This window comes from Plectropomus leopardus, chromosome 20, assembly GCF_026936395.1.
Source record: "Plectropomus leopardus strain MGB_pleo_1.0 chromosome 20, ASM2693639v1, whole genome shotgun sequence".
In the NCBI taxonomy this organism is placed as follows: Eukaryota; Metazoa; Chordata; class Actinopteri; order Perciformes; family Serranidae; genus Plectropomus; species Plectropomus leopardus.
The window spans coordinates 26,623,787-26,643,555 of record NC_142195.1 but is presented as its reverse complement, the minus strand read 5'-3'; the positions used below and the strand labels follow the sequence as shown (position 1 = coordinate 26,643,555).

General features: G+C 38.0%; 1 protein-coding gene and 1 long non-coding RNA gene across 3 annotated transcripts in view; one reads left to right on the top strand and one right to left on the bottom strand.

The window, feature by feature from the left end:
• onecut2 (one cut homeobox 2) overlaps positions 1 to 16,856 on the top strand; it is a 49,107-nt gene extending 32,251 nt beyond the window's left edge. For both annotated transcript variants that reach the window (XM_042509089.2, XM_088071197.1), the window contains one exon: positions 2,789 to 16,856. In XM_042509089.2, the coding sequence (XP_042365023.1) occupies positions 2,789 to 3,078 (290 nt within the window). In that variant the 3' untranslated portion in view covers positions 3,079 to 16,856. The remainder of the gene's footprint in view (positions 1 to 2,788) is intronic.
• LOC148186231 (uncharacterized) overlaps positions 1 to 18,418 on the bottom strand; it is a 33,881-nt gene extending 15,463 nt beyond the window's left edge. Inside the window, exon 1 of the long non-coding RNA XR_015775192.1 lies at positions 17,902 to 18,418. This is a non-coding gene — a long non-coding RNA (uncharacterized LOC148186231). The remainder of the gene's footprint in view (positions 1 to 17,901) is intronic.
• Between the last annotated feature and the right edge of the window lie 1,351 nt (positions 18,419 to 19,769).

Here is a 19,769-nt window from a genome sequence, read left to right as displayed (position 1 = left end):
TAACAATAAAATGTTTGTGTCCAATCTATGAAAACATTAGTAATAAGTCAACTCCGTAAATAAATACATATTATTAATCACATTATTATTGTTATCATTATTATTACTATTATTGTTGCTGAAATTAATAATCCAGAGCTCCATAGTAAAATTGGGAACAAAATAAAAAATTAGGCAAAAAACACTTGGTTATGGTTATAAAAAAGATTTTTAAAAAGGAAGTTTTGTTTTGTTTTTGATTTTAACAAGATTTTCAAACATCCACAATTGGTGGCACAAAAAGCAAAGAAAAGGCAATATCATCATAATAATTGTAATTATCCAAATAAAAATCCAGGGCTTAGGTTATTATTTTATTATTATTATTATTATTATTATTATTATTATTATTATTATTATTATAGGTTCAATTAAAATACATAAATAAATGAATACTAGAATTAACGTGTACAATTTGATGTTTTATTATTATTATTATTATTATTATTATTATTATTATTATTATTAGTAGTAGTAGTAGTAGCAGTAGTAGTAGTAGTAGTAGTAGTAGTATTGTTAGTATTATTATTATAACAGTTATATTTCTATATATATTTGTTTGTGTCTTTAATTTATTTATCTGTGGGCTTGTCTGTGGTGTGATGTTTCAAAGCATGGGAGTCTTTTCTGCTTTCTGTCTGTGACACATACACACAAACACACACACACACACACACACACACACACACACAGCTTATACATTTTAAACCCAGTGTGTTTGTGGCTCAGCGTTTTTCATATTCAAAGATCAATAGTACCACCTGTCAGTGACAAACTGTATTACAGCCACAGCAGTGTGACTCCTGACAGTGTGGAGGGTTAACATGAATTCTTTATAACATTTCACTCATTTTTCCAGAGAGCAGAAGAAGAAACAAACACAACCATCTTAATGATGAGCAACAGAGACGTCAGCACGTCTGAGTCAGTCCATCCAACAACTTTCCACCATGCACAACTACACAACCACTAAACAATGTGGAGTTTAAAAAAGCAAAATTCAAATTCAAAGCAGGTCATGTACATTCATTGCACTCAGAATTAACGTCATGTTTTGGACTGGAAATCACAATGTCTCCACAGATCTAAAATAATGCATGTTGAAATTTTCCATGTGATGAAATGGTGTAGGCTTGCAGCCATAAAAAAAAACATAAGGAGTCTGTGGTTTGAATGTTTCCCTCGGTGTAAACATCATATATGTGTATTGATTAGGCTCTTAAACTACTCAACCATTTATCATCAGACAAAGAGCAGCAGGGAAACAACAAGCTGCGCTCTTTCATTTGTATCTGTCGTCAGGTCGCTAAACGCTGAGAGGAGACGCGAGTGTGTGTGTGTGTGTGTGTGTGTGTGTGTGTGTGTGTGTGTGTGTGAAGGAGTGTGAATTTGTGCACACAAGGATAGTTTTGCCTTACGTAATAGTTTCGTTACTGAATTGAGTCCTTAACCTGATTGGCACTGATCAGCCGGGCTCAGAGTCATGCATACTCAATTCAGAGAGGTAATGAAATCAAACGCACCCGCACCTTTTCCCCCCTTAGTGACTGACTGAGATACAGCAGCAGACACGTTACAGAGCATGACAAAAGTATTCAAATGCACAAAAACTTTTAGAAAAACCTTATTCAGAACAGATTAAGTAATGTATGATCAACATATTAACCCCATAAAACCAGAGGAAATTGGCTCGATTTCTGTCAAAAACATGAAAGCAGAGAGCAAAACAAAAAGCAAACAGGAAATGCAGCAGTATCTTAATAACAAGAAATCCCAACAAGAAATGCAGCGATGTCCTCTTTTTGTGGCACTATCCTAACACCATAATGTGTTGGCAGAAACAACTGCTTTTCATGGCATTATCCCAGTAGGAAATATGGTAATGTCTCTATGAAAAAACAAAAACTTTTTATTTTATGATCACAACAGGAAATGCAGCAATGTTCTGGTAAACAAAAAAAAACAACCGCTTTTCGTTCTCCTATACTGACAGAAAATGCAGCAATATCTATTAAAAACAGATGCTTTTTGCTGCACTATCCTGGCAGGAAACGCAATGTTTTGGTAAAAAGCAACTGCTTTTTATGGCACTCTCCTGGTGGGAAATACAGCAGTTTCTCAGTAAAAGACAATTGCTTTTTGTGGCACTATCCTAAGTGGTCTCACATGGACCAGTCGCTAAAAAACACCATATTTGGTTGCTAAAAAGCAGCTGAAAATGCAGTATGACTTGCTAAAAAAACACCAGCTTTGTTGTTTTTTGGACTTGAACAGTGGTCTGCAGCTTGGCAGGCGTCATGCGTAGGTATCCACCATCCCCTCCACCTCCAGATGGCAAAGTCAGCTCATACACGACATCACTTTAGAAATGTTGATATGATACTTACGAAACGTACAAATTACATGTTTGCGTGCAGAAATGTAAAACGCAGTGCATGTCACTTCTCATGATTCTGTCATGTCCTAATCACTGAAATATTGGAACGTTGTTGGTAAAGTTTAGCAAAGACGGAGTGAAAGAGACAAACGAAACAGACATCACATTTAAACATTAACCTGAACTTCTGTTAACAAGACCTTCAGTTTGTTTCATATAAGACAAGCTGCTAAATCCTCCTCAAATACTGACTGTTGTTCAAATAATACAAACAACACTAACGTTATTATTTTCTGTCTCTTCTTCCCATCGTCCCACCTCCTCTCCGATGCTTTCCTCTCCGTCTCTCCCCCCTCTCCCTCCTCCTCGCAGCGTGCAAACGAAAGGAGCAGGACACGGCGAAGGACCGCAACAACACACCAAAGAAGTCGCGGCTGGTCTTCACCGACCTGCAGCGGCGCACCCTGCTGGCTATCTTCAAGGAGAACAAGCGGCCCTCCAAGGAGATGCAGCTCACCATCTCGCAGCAGCTGGGCCTCGAACTCACCACCGTCAGCAACTTCTTCATGAACGCCCGCCGCCGGAGCCTGGACAAATGGACAGACGACGGAGCCAGCCCCGGCGCCCAATCTTCGGCGTCCAGCACTTGTACCAAAGCGTGATAAAAGACGGAGAGTAGGGGGAGGGGAAGCGACAGGGAGGGGTTGCGGGTGGGACAGGGCGACGGAGATACGGGGAGGGCGCGGGTCGAGGTTTCGTCCGGTCGAAGCGAGGAGGATAACCAAACTTTTTACATTTTTTTTGTTTGTTTGTCTGTTTTTTGTCGAGGGTGACAAACTGAGAGAGGGGCTGCTCACTGCGACGACTTGTTTGTAGCCTAACCGCCTTTTTGCAAATCCATCGTGAATCCATAACGAAGCTGAAGGGTAAACTCTACAAAACATAAAAACCTCACTGCAGAAAAAAAACCTGTGAATTGTAGACTTCAACTGATGATGTCTCCTTTAGGACAAACCCTAACCCTAAGCTGACACACTAGCCCAAATACCAAAGACTAGAAGACGATATATGTTTTCTATTATGCAATATATAAGCTAGGAACCAACCAAACAAACAAGAAACCAAGGAAAGCTTAAAGACTGCAGAATGTGCTAGAAACTCTGGGATTTAAGATAAAAATAATGAAAATTTGGTGGATTTCGGAGACTGTAGGGCAAAATCTGTGCAGTCATGGCTGCATTTTGATTTCAAACAGTTTGTGGGTGACATTGGACTGTGAATTACATATATATTTTTTAACCAAACCAAAGATGCATGAGAGGACATTCCTAGGTTGAAACAAACCATGTCAAAATAATCTGATAGCTTGGAAAGAAAACGGGAAAAGCTAGTGGATTTTATGTTTTTTTCATCAAACATACAATGGTTTATCTGTCTAAATCAGTAGTTTGCGGGTCCAACTGGTCAGTTTATATATCTGTTAATTTATGGCTGGATTATGGAGTAAAAACTGTCCAACAACAGTGTTAATTTGGCTGTACAGTCTCCGATTTCAACCGACAAACTCACCAAAACTAACAGTCTGTTTCCCCCATTAGACAAAAACTGAAGAGTTGATTCCGAAATGTTTTTAACAAGAAAGTATGCTCCTGAAGTTGATGGATTATTTTCTTAACGTAACCAACTTTTTTTTCTACAAAATGATGATATGGACAAAACTCTTCAATTTTACAAAAAAAGGGAAAGATGTATTGATTGGACTCTTTAAAGGGGGCAGTGAGGATTTTTTTTAAGTTCGGAAATGGCAAAATATGCAAGCACAAACACACACAGATACGCAAACATTCAGCACATGCAGCTTTCCTCATGATTTGAACCGACACGTAGAATTACAAGCTTTCTCTCTCAGCTTCTAGCGTTCAGTGAAGTATTATATATGAATATATGTGAGCACAATCTTGAAGCACATTTTCTTTGCAATAGAACCGGGGCTCTCTGCCAAGCCGAGTGGGTCTTCGCATCTTAGAAAACTCAGGATACCACTTTTTCTAAACAGTGGCTGAAATCCATTCGGCACCAGTCGTCACACACTGTAACACTCAGACACACTCTGTTGCAGACAAGAAAATAACACCTGCGTTACAGAAACACACACAACTTTTAGAGAGTCATTTCCCGAACGTTTCCCTGGATTTCCACCTTGACCGAAACATTGTCGGCGAAACCAAAGCTAACCAAAGTTTACCCTGGCTTCACCCACCCATCATTTTTGTTATCATGATAACTCATCTATCAGGGCAGCGGTTTCCACCAAGCATCTTAGCATCAGTTTTCACACTAAAAACTTTTGCTTTTTGACGACGAAAGCTGTAGATTTTTAAAAATACGAGCCACATCTATGGTCCAAAACGTCATAAACTAAAAGGTAGATTTGAGATTTGAAAGCATATTTTTAAATGTACAAACTCCAACATGTAGCATCTTTACAGCTCTCGTTTAGTGACAAAATCCAGCCTGGATTTACACAAAAACAAAGGGCTTCGTCTGTGGCTTTCCCTTGAAATAAAGTGGACAAAGTCCCTGTTCACAAAGAAATGAAACCACAGCGTCCAGAGAAAGTCAAAAAATACCTCACAAAGCATTTAAGAAAAAGTTAACCAACAGAGCTTCAAGAGCTCCTTTCAATAAATCAGCAGAAGCCACCAAACATGATAGCTCATGCTGATTTTTGAGCCATTTCTGCCAAAGTTTTGAGCACAAAACAAGAGGTAGTTTGACACTTACGGCCTTGGTATGCTTCAAACATGCCTCCCGACTACATCTAAAGCCCAAACTGTTTCTACCAGATTCACATGGCCTCATTTGCCCCATCATACTGGAGTGAGGTCCAATGAATCATACAAATGACGACAATCTATCCTCGAAGGCGTTCATGGTGTTGGACTACAGCACACCTGGCCAATCACTGTGTAAAATGGGAGTGATTGTCAGATCTGTTTTCGGAAAGTTGTCACAATTGTTGGACGCAGCTCTTCTTTGTTCCAATGTAGGAAAGAGTTTGTTTGAAGCGTACAGACCTTTACTATTGTCTTTTTTTTTAGCTGATATAATCAAAACATACATTTTTGCTCAAAGCCCTAAAGTTTGACCTTTTGGTGTAAATTCAGCTCAACTAAGATGCTTTTTGGAAGCCTCCAGCTGCCATCTTAAAAAACAATCCACAAACTTTACCACAATACAGACACAACAGCAGAACCAGTGAACCGTGTGACTCCACGGAGGACGGACTGTCCAGGCGAATCAGGGCCTTTGTAATAGTTAAAGAGGACAATCTAAAGACGATGCCTGGCAGATCCGTCTCTTCCAGAGGGTCAGCGGGCTGGAAAACAGGAATTTACGCTGCAAATAAAGTCATATATAGAGCAAAATGTAACTTTTCAACTTGTAAATGAACTTGTTTCCTTGTTGGTGTTGGTGAAATTTACCACTCAACAGTTGTTTTTGTCAAACTCAAGATGGCATTTGTTTGCAGCGTAGTAGAGTTGGATGCTTGCGGAAAAAGGACATTGACGGAGACTCACAGACAAGAATTATTTGTCTGTCTTAGTGTCCGTACAAACTTCACCAAGCATCCAGCGCTACCAAATCTCACAACACTCACTGATTTTACTTTGATACCGTCACGCTGTACAGCCTTCACATTATGTAAATACTAAAAAACCTCAACCGCCACCACCTCCTGCTCCACTTTAACAGCCTTTATCATCCGCTATCACCTCATCAATCATCTCTCACTCAAGCTATCGAACCAAAAATAGAAACAAAACCAAAGGAAAGGCGTCAGTCAGCAGCCCCTGCTCCTTAGAAACCCCAGGCTGAGTCCCAGCCTGGTTAGAGGCAAGCCAAAGGCTTTAAGAACGATTTAAAATAAAAAATGGACACTTGAGACTTTTTCTATTTATTGACAAATCGAAACCAAAGAAAACCTTTTTCTGCACCTAACTGTTCCAACAAACGGAAAAAAACTAACTGAAGATGGAAGAGAATTATTACCAAAAAAAACAAAAACAAAAAAACAACAAAAAAAAAGAGTGGCGGCGACGATGTCGAGGATGGAGGATGTCGACGAGGAGGAAGATAGAGGGAAGGATGACATCACGGGAGAGGAGAAGTAGCTTTGTTCTGCCTGATGTTGCGTCAGGCCATCTTTAAGGGGAAGCAAGTTGGGGACTGAAAAAGGGTAAAACCACATGGGAAGGAGGGAACGAAGCAACGGATGATACCGTCGACAATTTTCTTCCCTCCAACCCCCCGAAAAAAGGCAGAACATTAATGTGTCTCTCACGGTTGAAGAGTGTCTTTAACGTGTGCCTATGCAGTTTTTCAAAGTAAAAAATGGTTAAAAGAACAACAGAAACCTCATCAGCTAACAAACCAAAGATTCACTGTTAACTCCAGTCACAGTCCACCTCCCCCCGAAAAGGAAAATCTGGACTTTTCACTTTAATGAACAATTATTATTGTGCTAAATCTGTTGCAGTCAAAACTTCAACTTTAAAGTTAGTAGTATTCCCTTTGTTCCTCAATTTTTATTGAAATTGTTCTAATATTTTGCTTGTAAGATAGCAAACTACTGGCTTAATTTCTCCATACCCATATTGGTCTATACAGTATTCCAGACCTTAAAATGAATCCAGTATTTTGATTGGTCATTCCTCCAGCATGGCGTCAACACATGGAGCCATCATAGTGATGAATCCCTCACACCCATGACCACAAACTAATGAAGCTCAACACGAGAAAAAAAAACTTTCTCCGATGGCTGCCGTCGCTGTTTGTGTCTTTTGTTTATTCGCTCCCTCCACAAGTCATTACCTGCTCCACAGGACAAAGTCTACCTCCAACAATCTCCAGCAGTAGAGCTGCCAGACAACAGCACGGTTTGTTTTTCCCCTGCTTCACGTCCATACGGTTTGACACAAAAGCTGTAACTGAAATGCTTCCATCTTCCATTTTGCTTCCACCCAGTCTGGGGATTTTTTACGTTACGCTGGCTGTTGTCCGGCACACTTCCTACTGCGGAGAGAGTGACAATGTAATGCTATGTGAAACGTACAGTGCATACCAAAGATTTTCTGCTGTACAAACAGTAGCACACTGACACCTTTTTCTTTTGTCTCCATACCCCTTCAAGAGCCTAGGACAGATCCCGGATCTGCGACCTAGATCGATCAACGTCTTTTACATCAAGTCACTCGTAGTGTTGTTAAACTCGACACCTCTGAGTTTTTAACTTTTCAACCCAAATTCAGCAGAAACCAGCTGAGCAGACAGGTTGTTTTGAGTTGGATTTTGACTGTTTACCAATCACGACATTAATAATCCAAAAAGAAACTAAGATCCACACTGAACAGAAACAAAAACAATACTGTTTATGTTTCTCACTTTCCTCTCAAAGCATCCATTCCCTTGATTATGCGTAACTTTAAGCCTTACGTGAGTTATATAAAAATGAACCCCTGTACAGTTGTCGTTAACGGTTAAATTAGTCTAAAGACCAAATCTGTTTTTTGTACCAGGCCGTTAACATGTTTATTTGGGCATATTTTAATATGGGGGTCTATGGGGGTCTATGGGGATTGACTCGCCTTTGGACCCAGTCTCAAGTGACCATTAGAGGAATTGCAGTTTTTGGCACTTCCACTTTGGCATCATTTTTCGGTCCTGGTACTAGACCAAAATGGAAAAAAAGGGGGAAAAAAATCTGCATAGTTGTGTTTCAGCTAATGAAGAAAAGCACTGCTGGTTTGGGCGGAAAAGTCCTCAAAAGGTGGAGTGCAAATTTACGAAACTATCACAGTTTGTTAACGACGGCATGCTGGAGGAGGAGCCTCACAGAGAAAGTGATGATTGGACAAACAAATGTCCAAAGTTAACTATTCGCTTGTTCTTTACGGGGGAGGAACTGTGCTGCTGCTCCATATACACAACAACAATAAATGAACCAAAAAAAAACACTACGCCCGCTGAGAGAAACTGCTAAAATATCGGTCAAATAGCTTTATCCTTAGTTTTCTCTCTCTCTTTCTGTATGTAAAGCTTCTAGTCCAAAGAAATCCTCCGCCCACCTGACCCCCCCATCCTGCTGACCACGCCCAATGGTGGGGCGTGGCGTGTGGCTCAGGGGGGTGGCGGCCATTTTCCATTCCCACTTGCAGTTCTGTCTGGATGTAACACAGGCTAAACCTGCCAAACCAAAAAAGAAATGGGTATGAAACCAAAAAACTGTCCCAAAGAGGTTTTCATTGCTTGTTTGTTTTTAAGTACTTAAAAATTATTTGCCAAAACTTATGTGTCTACTACTATTACTATGTTCCTTCCTAGGTTTTTGCAATATGTGATTTTTTTTTTTAATTTAATGTAATTTTCTTTTTAATTGTGAATTAATTTAAGCGAACAAATTTTGTTGCCAAATCTCCCTCTGAACCCTTTTACCCTTGATGATTAGCTTTGCCAAAGTTTACACTGTACGTTCCCTTTTCTTTCTGTTCAATGCTGTATTTATTTATGAGGTGTTTTAGAACACGCTAGTTTTGTACTTAATAATTTAATGTTATTTAATTAGGTGTAATTGTTTTTTGATGAATATTTATGAGTATTTAAGAATGTTAGTTGCATCAAAGATGCAGTGCTTACGCCAGGCCTGTTAATTTATTCTTAGTTAGCTTTACTTTAAAAAGCAAATGCAATGTTGTTTTATGAATGTTTAGACTTAATGACAGAACAATGTAGGAGTGTCAGAGTAGACCTGCGTACTGCTGAATGTCAACACTTGCTCTCACTTTTTAGCCAATCTAGTTTTTTGTCCTGGTACTGATTTTTATTTTTCAGAAAATGAAAACAATCTCTTTATGACAAATAATAGCCTACTGAATGATGAGCACTGCATCTGTTTTTCTTTTCCTCCTTGTGATTTTTATGGCTAATTTATCAGTTGTTTTGTTTTTTTAATTTGTTTGCATCCTGCCGACCATTGTTGAACAAGCAATGAATTTCAGACTGATGTTCTAGTGACACTTGATCAGGTGAAGTAAGGGCCACACGTTGACATGAACTGACTCACCAAAGATAACTGGAATCCTTGAGAGGCCAATAAACAGTGTGTGTTTACATCCACGCAGCTCAAACCCTGGTTAAGGTCTTATTCGTATATTGGCTTTAGAAAATGATGTGCAGTAAACACAAAGCACCCCAACAACAAAGATTACGGCAGGTAAATCCAGCTCTCTGTGATTTTTTTAAATGCATTTTCTCCAAGACAAAACTATTTGTTGCATTTTAGACTCAAACATGTGCATAACTAAATTAAACAATTTTAAAAAGCATCTCATATCATAAACAAAATGCTGAAGAGCACAGAAAGATAAGTTTTTATTTCATGATGACAAAAAATTTATCGCTTTAAAGATTACAGAGCCCCCTAACGAGACATGAGCAACAACTTTTCTGGTGCACACCAGAAACAGTAAAAAGGAAACCCACTTGAAACCACTTCTCTGAGTTACTAAATTACATGTACAATCACTTATTATGATGTCTATTGATCCTGGTTTTATTTTATACACTTAACTGTCACAGAAGTTCCCTTTTCCAGAGAAAATCCTGTATTTCTCTCAGTGCATCAAATGTACTTTTTTGCATTCGTTCAAGCTAAAACTAAGTGTTAAATTTCTCTTTAAAACCCCACTTCAATCCAGGCCCGCAAGAAGCGCATTCAGCGTTATAGCCAATATTTGTAGAGGCCAAACTGCATAATTACAACTCCTGAGTCCGATATGTAATGCAATTGGGACCGAAAAGACTTTTCTCAAATTAATTTACATTGGGAGAGAGTCGTCTGTAAATCAGTGAATACGCTTTTCTAAGCATCACAACCCCTGCAAAATGACTTGTTTCACTATCAGTATATAATTTATTCAGTTGGAGAACATTTGGAAAATCTAGAAGAGCTGTACGGTTAAATAATCACCATTCAAGTTAGCAGAGCGCTAAATTACAAGTTAGCTGCAATTCTCTAGCTCATTTGAATGGGCCACACAGTGCAGAAGTAATGTAGACCCTCCTCGGATAATCTGGGTAATTTTATACATGGCAGTTTAACCATTTTGGCTTCATGCGCCACTGAGCAATTCTCATACAAATTAATGGGCCCCCACATTCAACACTGTATCCAGGTCTCTGAATACATCTGTGTTCCAGTTATGCCCTGGTTTTCGGTTAGCGTAAAGGCATACGTGTCAAGATCAGCATCATTAAATAGATTAAATGGCGACAAGCATTGATATAAGCACAGATAACAGAAGGTATGTGAAAACAAGAACTCCAATGAGACCATATTTAAAGTCGAAGTCTTGCATTTTGGGGGGACACTGCTGGTGCCTCTTTGGCATCTCAGCCTACAGAGCAAGCGCCATGCAGTCCAGTCACAGACCACATTAAATGCGGTGACCTGTCGCTATAAAACACCTTTTATTGCTACAAACACTGCTAAATGTGTCCCAAATTCGGGATGAAGAACACCTGCTTTTGTCACTATACAAAATGCTGAACATGTCCCAAACTATTGCTAATAAACACCCGCTTTTGTCACTGTAAATACAGCTGAACATGTCCTTAACTCTTGTTACCAAAAGAAACCACTTGTTGCTACAAACACAGCTGGACATGTCACAACTCTCTTTAAAAAACACCCACTTTTGTCGCAGACATGCATGCTGCAGACATACATGTCATTCTCGTAGTTCTTTGGGTGATTTAAGAAAAATGAAACAACCCTGTTTCTGTCACAATCATATAAACACATGCGACTGTACATTTTGCTAATTCAGCACTAATCGTCTATCGTTCATTGGCTCAGTGGGTGTGGTTTGTGCTACTGTGTTAGCTCACTTAACAAGAGCGTCTCATTCTTTGGCTCAGAGTGGCTTAGTGCTCATGAGAATGACGAGAAAGTTCAAAATTTTGTTTATCCGTTTTCTGCTCAGATGCAAAGAGTGCCAGTGCACCTGTTCAAGCTTGGAGGATGACGTATGACCAGCAGCTTCAACTGATGTCATACGTCAACTTCCCCCTTTTTTTTTCAACTTTGAGCACAAATTTAATTATTCATCAAAAATATTTGGTGTAGCTACTCAAAAAAATACCCTGGAGTGGGAATTTAGGTTTCTGGTGTGCAACCCTAAAAATTTTTCATCTTTGCACAAGTTTGTGGTGCACATTTAGGGGCTATGTAAAACTCAACAAAAGACAATTATGCTGTAATCACGAGAAAAAATCAGCTGAGTGAATCGTAATAGTTAGCATGTCCTCTTAACATTCCTTAAAAATAGTGAGAATTTAGTGTGATTCACAAAAATCTGCTCATCTCCAACTTCTGCGTCCGTAAGAGCTTATCCAGGTTGTCGAGAAAACAACGTGATGTTAACACACACCACCTCTACAGGAAAATGCCCGCTGTGTTTCCCATTTGCTACCCGAATATCGGTGTGCGTGACTGCGTGAATGCAAACACACCGACTTGTTTCACTCGTTAGGAAGGAAAAATGAGGAGTCCCTTAAAGCTAGCTGCTTCCAAGACTGACTTTGTGTGTGTGTAAAAAGAAAAAAAAAACTTTCTATTTCAATAGTGAGAACCAGAGAGGCTACCTCACTGACTTTCCATTTGTCCTTTTAATCGTGTTGATGAAACCAAAGAAACCAAAGATTTTTGTCCTCTTCAGTACGGTCTGCGCTCAGCTCCATGAGTTTTGCTCTCTCCTCTTAATGATGATGCCTCATTTTGTCCTCCCTGTCCTCTTTATCTCTTTTCCCACCTTCTCTCTTTGCATTGTCTCTTCTCCTTATAAATAGTGAGTGTGAGGGGGGGAAGACGCAGGTGAAGCGCGGGGTCCAGGTGAATGCTGGACATCAGGAAGCGCAAGCAGAAATACTAAATTCTATATTTGTCTGGGAAATGAGCCTTTGAGAAGTTTTAATTTCAAATTCAGCAATATGACAAACAACTAAAGATTTCTGGAGATTAAGAACTCTAAACTTAAATGTAAAAAATAGCCTTTGTTAGCCAGAACGATATACTTAACTCTATTGCCAGAGAAAATGATGGCATTGTACATTTCTGCAAACCATGAATAAATTAAATTAGTACATTATGTAGCGGAAAAGTTTCGGCACAAAACCATTTGTTTAAGAAAAGGTCATGTTTTTGCCTAAAATACCTTGTTTGGCGGCTACAAATGCAGCCTGAAATGCCTCAGTGTGCTACAACCTCAGCTGGATATTTTCCTCATGTTAGACAAAAAAAAACAAACTCCTGCTTTTGTCGCTACATACAAAGCTGGACATGTCCCGAACTCTCTTTATAAGTCACCCGCTGTATTAACTACAAACACAACCAGACATGTCCCAAACTCTGTAAAAAACACCCACTTTTGTTGCTACAAACAGAGCTGGATGTAATAAAAAAACACCTTCTTTTGGTACTAAAAACCCAGGTGACCAAAAAAAAACAAAAAAAGTTTCTTTTATTGCTACAGATACAGCTGAAAATGTCCCAAATTCTTGTTAAAAAAAAAAAAAAGCCTGCTTTTGTCATTACAAACACCGCTAGACATACTTCAAACTGTCGTCAAAAACATATTTTTAACGGCTGGACGTGTCCCAAACTTGCATTAAAAAACACCTGCTTTTGTTGTTACAAACACTGCTGAACTTGTCCCAAAGTCACTAACACCTGCTTTTGTCGCTATACAAAACGCCTGCAACAATCACATTTTAGAAAATGTTTACTTCATATCATAGTGTTCATCATAGTGTTTGACAGCCAATCACAATTCTCTTCTTTATGGTAGACAAAAAAAACAGCTGTTGTTAAAAGCACCCGCTTTTGCCTCTATAATCACGGCTTTTCATTTCCTGAACTCTCATAAAAAACATGCTTTTATCTGCTGCTGGTGTCATGACAACTACATCATATGGATAAAGCGTACAAATGTAACAAACCCATGGTTTGCATCAATGTACAACTCTGACATTTTATTCTGGCGACTGTGATGATACACCCAGTGCTGCCATTTTGCTTCTCTTCTTAAAAGCATTTGGCTTAAAAATCAACCAGGGAAGCCAAATGGCAGAGGGACAAATTTGTGGCTCGCGGAGCCAGTTTTCAGACTCCTGCTGTTGCACTTCTAAACCCCGGCCACTTTGAAAACAAAGACGAATAGAGCGCTTTAGTTGCAAAGTATGAGATAACCTTGGATGAGTGCCTTGCTTGAACCAAAGCGAAGTCTAGACCTCTCTGTTGTGCTGTAAACTTTCAACTCCTGTGAAAAATAAATACCTCAGCGCTCTGAGTTTCCTCTCTGCTCTCTGGTACTTTGCAATGCAATCAACGCAAAAAAAAAGTCCAGAGTGAATACCAAAGGCTTTACTTTACTCTCTTTTGTCTGAGCTGTATTTCCACAAAAAAGATTTGTGTTTTTAGCATTTTATGTCCTACATCTAATCATAATTTTAGATTTTTTCCCATTGTGTTCATGTACACGGATCTAAAATGAGATTGCAGCTAGATTGACTAAAACGTGCAGAAAAGCAGAAATTGAGTTCATAAAGAATTTTTTTTCTTTGTTTGTTTCAAGTTAGTCTAAGCAGCAAATGAGCAAAATAACAATATTTTTTTTATTATTTTTACTGTTTTATTTGACTTTTTTTTATTAAACATAAGATTTTTTTTGTCTAAATATACCGAACCTAGCTTTGGTGGAAAAGCAGCTCCTTCCCTTTCGCCATCCTCCTTCTCTTTCCTCAAATGGTTGCAAAGCTTTAAATGATGAAAAAAACAAAAAACACGGAGTCAAACGTGTGCGAGCTGTGCGCAGACCGTGCTCTCTTTACCAAACTGTTGCAGATATACCTCATAGACACTAGTGTTAGGATGATGTTATAATAGCGTATGTCATAAATTATTCACTTGCTCTTCTTCCTTTTTTTTGGGTAACTGTAACTTTAAAACAAAATGTTGGGAAAAAAGCTTTACACATTTTTAAGTTGTGATTTTTTTGTAATGGTTAAAAAGGTGCGCTAAAACCAAAAATGCTTGTCTTCTTCTATGCTCTCTTTCTTGTTGATGTATTGCGGTTTTCTCTCTCTGTCCCATCTGCCGAGGATTGAGGGATTTAATTTTTTATTTTTATTTTTTTTTTGGTCTCTGGTTCTTTTGAAGGGGAAATTGTCCCCTTATGTGCAAGTTTTTGGGATTGGGAACATTGTTGGATGATGCCCAGAATAATACCGGCTTCTTTTTTTAAATCCATGGGTTTCGTTTTAAATCCAGCCACGTTTAAGTTCATTTTCATGCATCATTTTATTTTGGTGTCCTTCCTTTCCTTTTCTAATGCTAGCATCACCGTTACATTATCCATACAGCAGTGCTATAGCCCAGATTTTATGCATGAGTATATTTACGATTAGCTAGCCGTGTAATGCATTGTGATACTTATTATTAACCTTATCATTATCATCCTCTCATTTCATTTCCGAAACTGTATGCTATAAACACACACACACAACTTTGCGTTGCATCTCGCATTAGTGTGACCTTTGACTCGCTGATACAAAACCTGCAACCATGTTTCTGTTTAAATTCAGAGGGTGAAGCATCAGCGTCCACACTGAGAAAAGATCAAGAGGTTTTCCATGAGCTACTGATAGTTTATGGGTAAATATGCCACATAATTTGGACACCAGCCTTTCCTTTGATGGTGACAGTTAAATGCAACACGATGCCGAGGATGTACAGATGGTTTTGATTGAGTTGAGGAAGCCGACGGCTGACGGTGATTACATGCGCTCGAAAGCCGCAGTTCGGCTCTGCTCTGATGTACATTCATTTATTTGTGCCTGTTGAAGCTTTTTGTTCACTCCAAAATGCTAAAGTTTTGAAGGATTTACTCATTGTTTTTCATATACCTGATGTTTTTCAGTTAGCAACATGGTATACTTTACCCTGAACCCAGTATGACACTGCAAACCTGATACCTAGGGCGTTATATTTTTAAGGTCATGACGAAGCATCAGTATTTGAAGAGTTGGGAGTGAGAATGTGTTGAAAAACGTAGATCTCAGTTGTAATTGGACAGACTAATAATATTCTCTGGGTTTTATCATGCAGAATTCTACAAATACAGTTGAAACCGGCCAAAAAAATGAGCTGATCGCCATCTTTGAACAGAAAGAGTGAGAGAACAAATTGCCCAATGAACAGGATGACCAATAATTTTGTTTTTATGTGGATTTGAGTTGGTTCAGCATCAGAACCCTGTAGCAAGATTGAGTTTTAATAGACAGGAGTATTAAAAAAAATAATATGAACTCCAGTGTTTAAAGGCCATAATAAACGTCTCAGTGTTTTTTTATTTTTATTTAAGTCCACTCAGTGTTCGTTAAAGGAAAGTACATTTTAGAGCACTTCCAGTCCTACTTGTCTTCCGTTCCCATTAGCTTAAGAGCCTCAAGAGCCATCTGAATTTTAAAAACAGAAATGCCTAATTTTTTTTTTGACTGGAAAATATTTTGACAATTAAAAACTTACAAATTTCTTTTTTTTTCTTTTGTAGGTTTTCTTTTTCAAATGGTTAAGTTTAGATGTTCCAGATGAGTTTTGGCACAAAGATTAAGGAAGTAAACACTGAAAATTTGCTTTCTGTAAACTGAGGTTGACAGTAATTCAGCTTTTGGGGTGCCTCATCACGGCTGCAACACTTAAACCATCATCAGTATCATCTTTCAGAACGTACAGGGGCTCCATACGAAACCAATTTGATTAAATTAACATTATTTTACTGTATTTTCCATGTAGAAAGAGTTACATTCAGAACAAATCAAAAAAGTTTTGATTCCAACATCAGCAAAAACAACAGTTAGGTGTCAAAGGTCAAAGCGGCAGATCCATGTTTTCAAACAAATTCACAATCAGTCCACTGTTATAAGTTAGTGAGGGCCTCCAGAGGCTTCACAACACACTAACCTTGAGCTTAACATCTACACGAACTTATTTAATCATACGCTCTCCTGCCAAAAGCTCAAATAACCCAAAACAATATTTCATCCCTTTCTTTTTTCTCTTTTGTTTTTATTTTATTATTTTAAACCATTTTTTCATGGTTGTCATACAGTAATCAAAAATCAAATGATGCATTTTGTTTTTTATTTTTTGACATTTGGTTGGAACAGAAAAAGAGAAGTGACTGAAAACTTGTGGTGTGGAATAAAACAATGATCAAACATGAAGGAGATATTTGGAGAATTAATGTTGTTCCACTCTATGTATAAAAGAAGAAAAAAAATCAATAAAGAAATCACAATGGTCTTATCCATGTACAACTTATCCTCCTGTTATTTTTTCTCTAACAAGCATATCCTGACAGGAAACAAAATTGCAGGTTCATAGGATTAGATTTCAGATTTTTATATTTTGATAGAGAGTAAAAAGTATAACTTTTACCTCTGATATGTAGTGGGAAGGAAATAGAAAATTGCATAAAACTGAAACTAAAGTAGAAGTATCTCAAACCTGAACTTATTTTTAATACAGTACTTGAGTTATTGTAGTGGCATTGCTTCAGTGTTTCCCTACACTATCACAAATTCATGTACATTTTTGGAGAATGACATGCTGCTTTTATTTTGTAATGAGTAACTTGTTAGCTTGCAAATGATAAGTTGGTGGTAGCTAACATCAGTTTCATCAGATTTTGAAACAATTCCTCTGGTGTACATTTAATTTCTGTACTTAAATTAATTATTTTCAATATACTGCATGCTAACAAGGTTTTATTGTTACTATTATTATTATTAACAATAATAATAATAATAATAACAATAACCATAATGTTATTATTATTATTATTATTACAACCTATGAGATTTCAATGATTTACAGCAACATTGATTGTTACAGTGCACACTGTGGAAATAGCATCTGTTTTCTCCATATGCCAAATATGGTAAAAAAATAAAAATAATAATAATTAAAAAATCAATAATAAATATAAAAGATATTATCAGGCAGAAAATAGTCAAAATGACAAACTCTGAGGCAAAGCCAAGAATGACGCTAAAAAATTATATAATGCATGTTTTTATCCTCTGATGGTTATGGGATCAAACATTGCAGAATAGTTTTTTTGTTTGCTTGTTTATTTTTTGCACTTAACAGCGTGAAAGTAACAATTTTGTTTACATTGTGTATTTTTGCTTTATTTTAGGAGCTGAGCTGGAAATCCCAAAGATTAAATGAAATAATAAATAATGAAAAGTGCATACCGTGCAAAGCGTAAAAACAACAAAACATGAAACAATAGCTTCCCAAATAAACATAAAATATCGCACAGAGCCACAAATACACGACACAGCAGTGAAAAACGTCCTACCTGAACCGCCGGTTTTCTTCTGCTCTTTCCGAAGACAAGTCCTCAAAGTCCAAATCCCGGTCCAGGTCGGATTCAAGGGTTCGGTTTTGGCGTTTCTCCGTCATCCGTGTTTTGTGTGTTTAATCCTGGGTATCTTAGAAAAGAGTATCGAGTCGCAAAAACCGTCCACAAATGCATTTTTCTCCCAAAACATCTTCCTGCGAACTTGAGCTAACGTTAGCACCGCAGTTAGCATCGGGGTCAGGTAGCTCTGCAGCTCCGGTGTTTTATCTAAATGAGTCCCCCGTTGACATTTGCTCCTCATTTATTAACGCCCAGCGCCCCCCAACAATAAAACCGCACATTTCCGCCTGTTTTTGGAGAAAAAAAGTCGAAATAGAGGGTATTATTTGCAGTAAAGCGGCACCTTTAGCTTCTCTTCCTGTTTTGTGTTTACGCTTCGCCGACCAACGTATCACGCGCTTCACGTTTGAAACAGAGCCTACGTCATTACGTAATAACGTCATGACGGGATTTCATTGGCTTATTAAAGCATGTTCAAAAATACAGTTAAAACTGACATATTACAAGCAAAAATAAGTAAATAACATCGATCACATGCCGACCATTTTGCCCATGTGATAATTTATCTTTTTCAAATTCTTATTTTTGTCTCTATTACCTCTGTTTTTGTTTTTTATTAATTATTATATTGTATTATTAATTGTATTGTAGTGTCGCTGTACCATTTTTGCTGAATTGTAGCCTTTGTCTCTGTCCATCTGTTCTTACAAAACATAAAATATAAAACATTTTTTAAATAGTTTTTTAGTTGCTTATTCACAAAACATTGAAGCATTTTCAGAATCACATATACTCCAATATGTTACAATAAAAAAAAAGATATATACAGTATATATATATATATTGATCTTTCATATATATCTAATGTCAGAAAATCCTATAGACATGCCCTAACATCCTGGAAATTTAAAACCATCCTGAACTCCTAGAAATGTCCCAAAATCCTACAGATACATCTTGGAATTCCTAAAAATGTCCTTAAGTCCTTAAAACTTCCCAAAATCCTGGATATTTCCTAAAATCGCAGACAAGTCCTAAATGCTAGAAATGTCCCAAAATCCTACAGAAACATCTTGGAATTCCTAAAAATGTCCTAAAGTGCTACAAACATCCCAAAATCCTAGACATTTCCTAAAATCCAAGAAATGTCCTAAAATCCGAGATAGGTCCTAAAATTCAATAAACGTCCTAAAGTGCTGCAAACTTCCCAAAATCCTAGACATTTCCTAAAATACAAGAAACATCCTAAAGTCCAGTAAATATCCTATAATTCTAGAAATATTCAATAGTCCTAGAAATATGCTAAAACCCTATAAATGCCCTAAGATCCAAAACATGTATGGGGCCACTGCAACTGGCCCCTAGCCTCCTGTCATTTTGCATAAGTGGCCCCCGAGCAAGACACGTTCTACACGAATGTTTTGAGTTTAATGTGATCCAGTATTTTGTTTTTTGAGTCTGGTCAGTCTTTCCTCTCGCCTGCTCATTTTCCCTCTCTTCTTTTCAACCTCTCCATCTGTCAGTCCATCTAGTTTTTTCTGTCTCTGTCTTTAATGACTCTATCACCTTCCCCGTCTCTTCCTACGTCTCTCGTCCCTCCATTCTTCTCCTCTCTCTGTGCAATCATCCCGGCACCCATCTCCTCTCATCAATCCACCTCGTCACTTCTCTCTCCCTTTAACCTCCCCCCTCTCCTCTTTTAATCACTCCATCCCATCCTCCCGCTTCTCTTCCTCCCTCCGTTGCCATGGAAACAGCAGTCCATTCTGTAGCCGTTAATCTGGTGACATTGTCTTTCTATTACC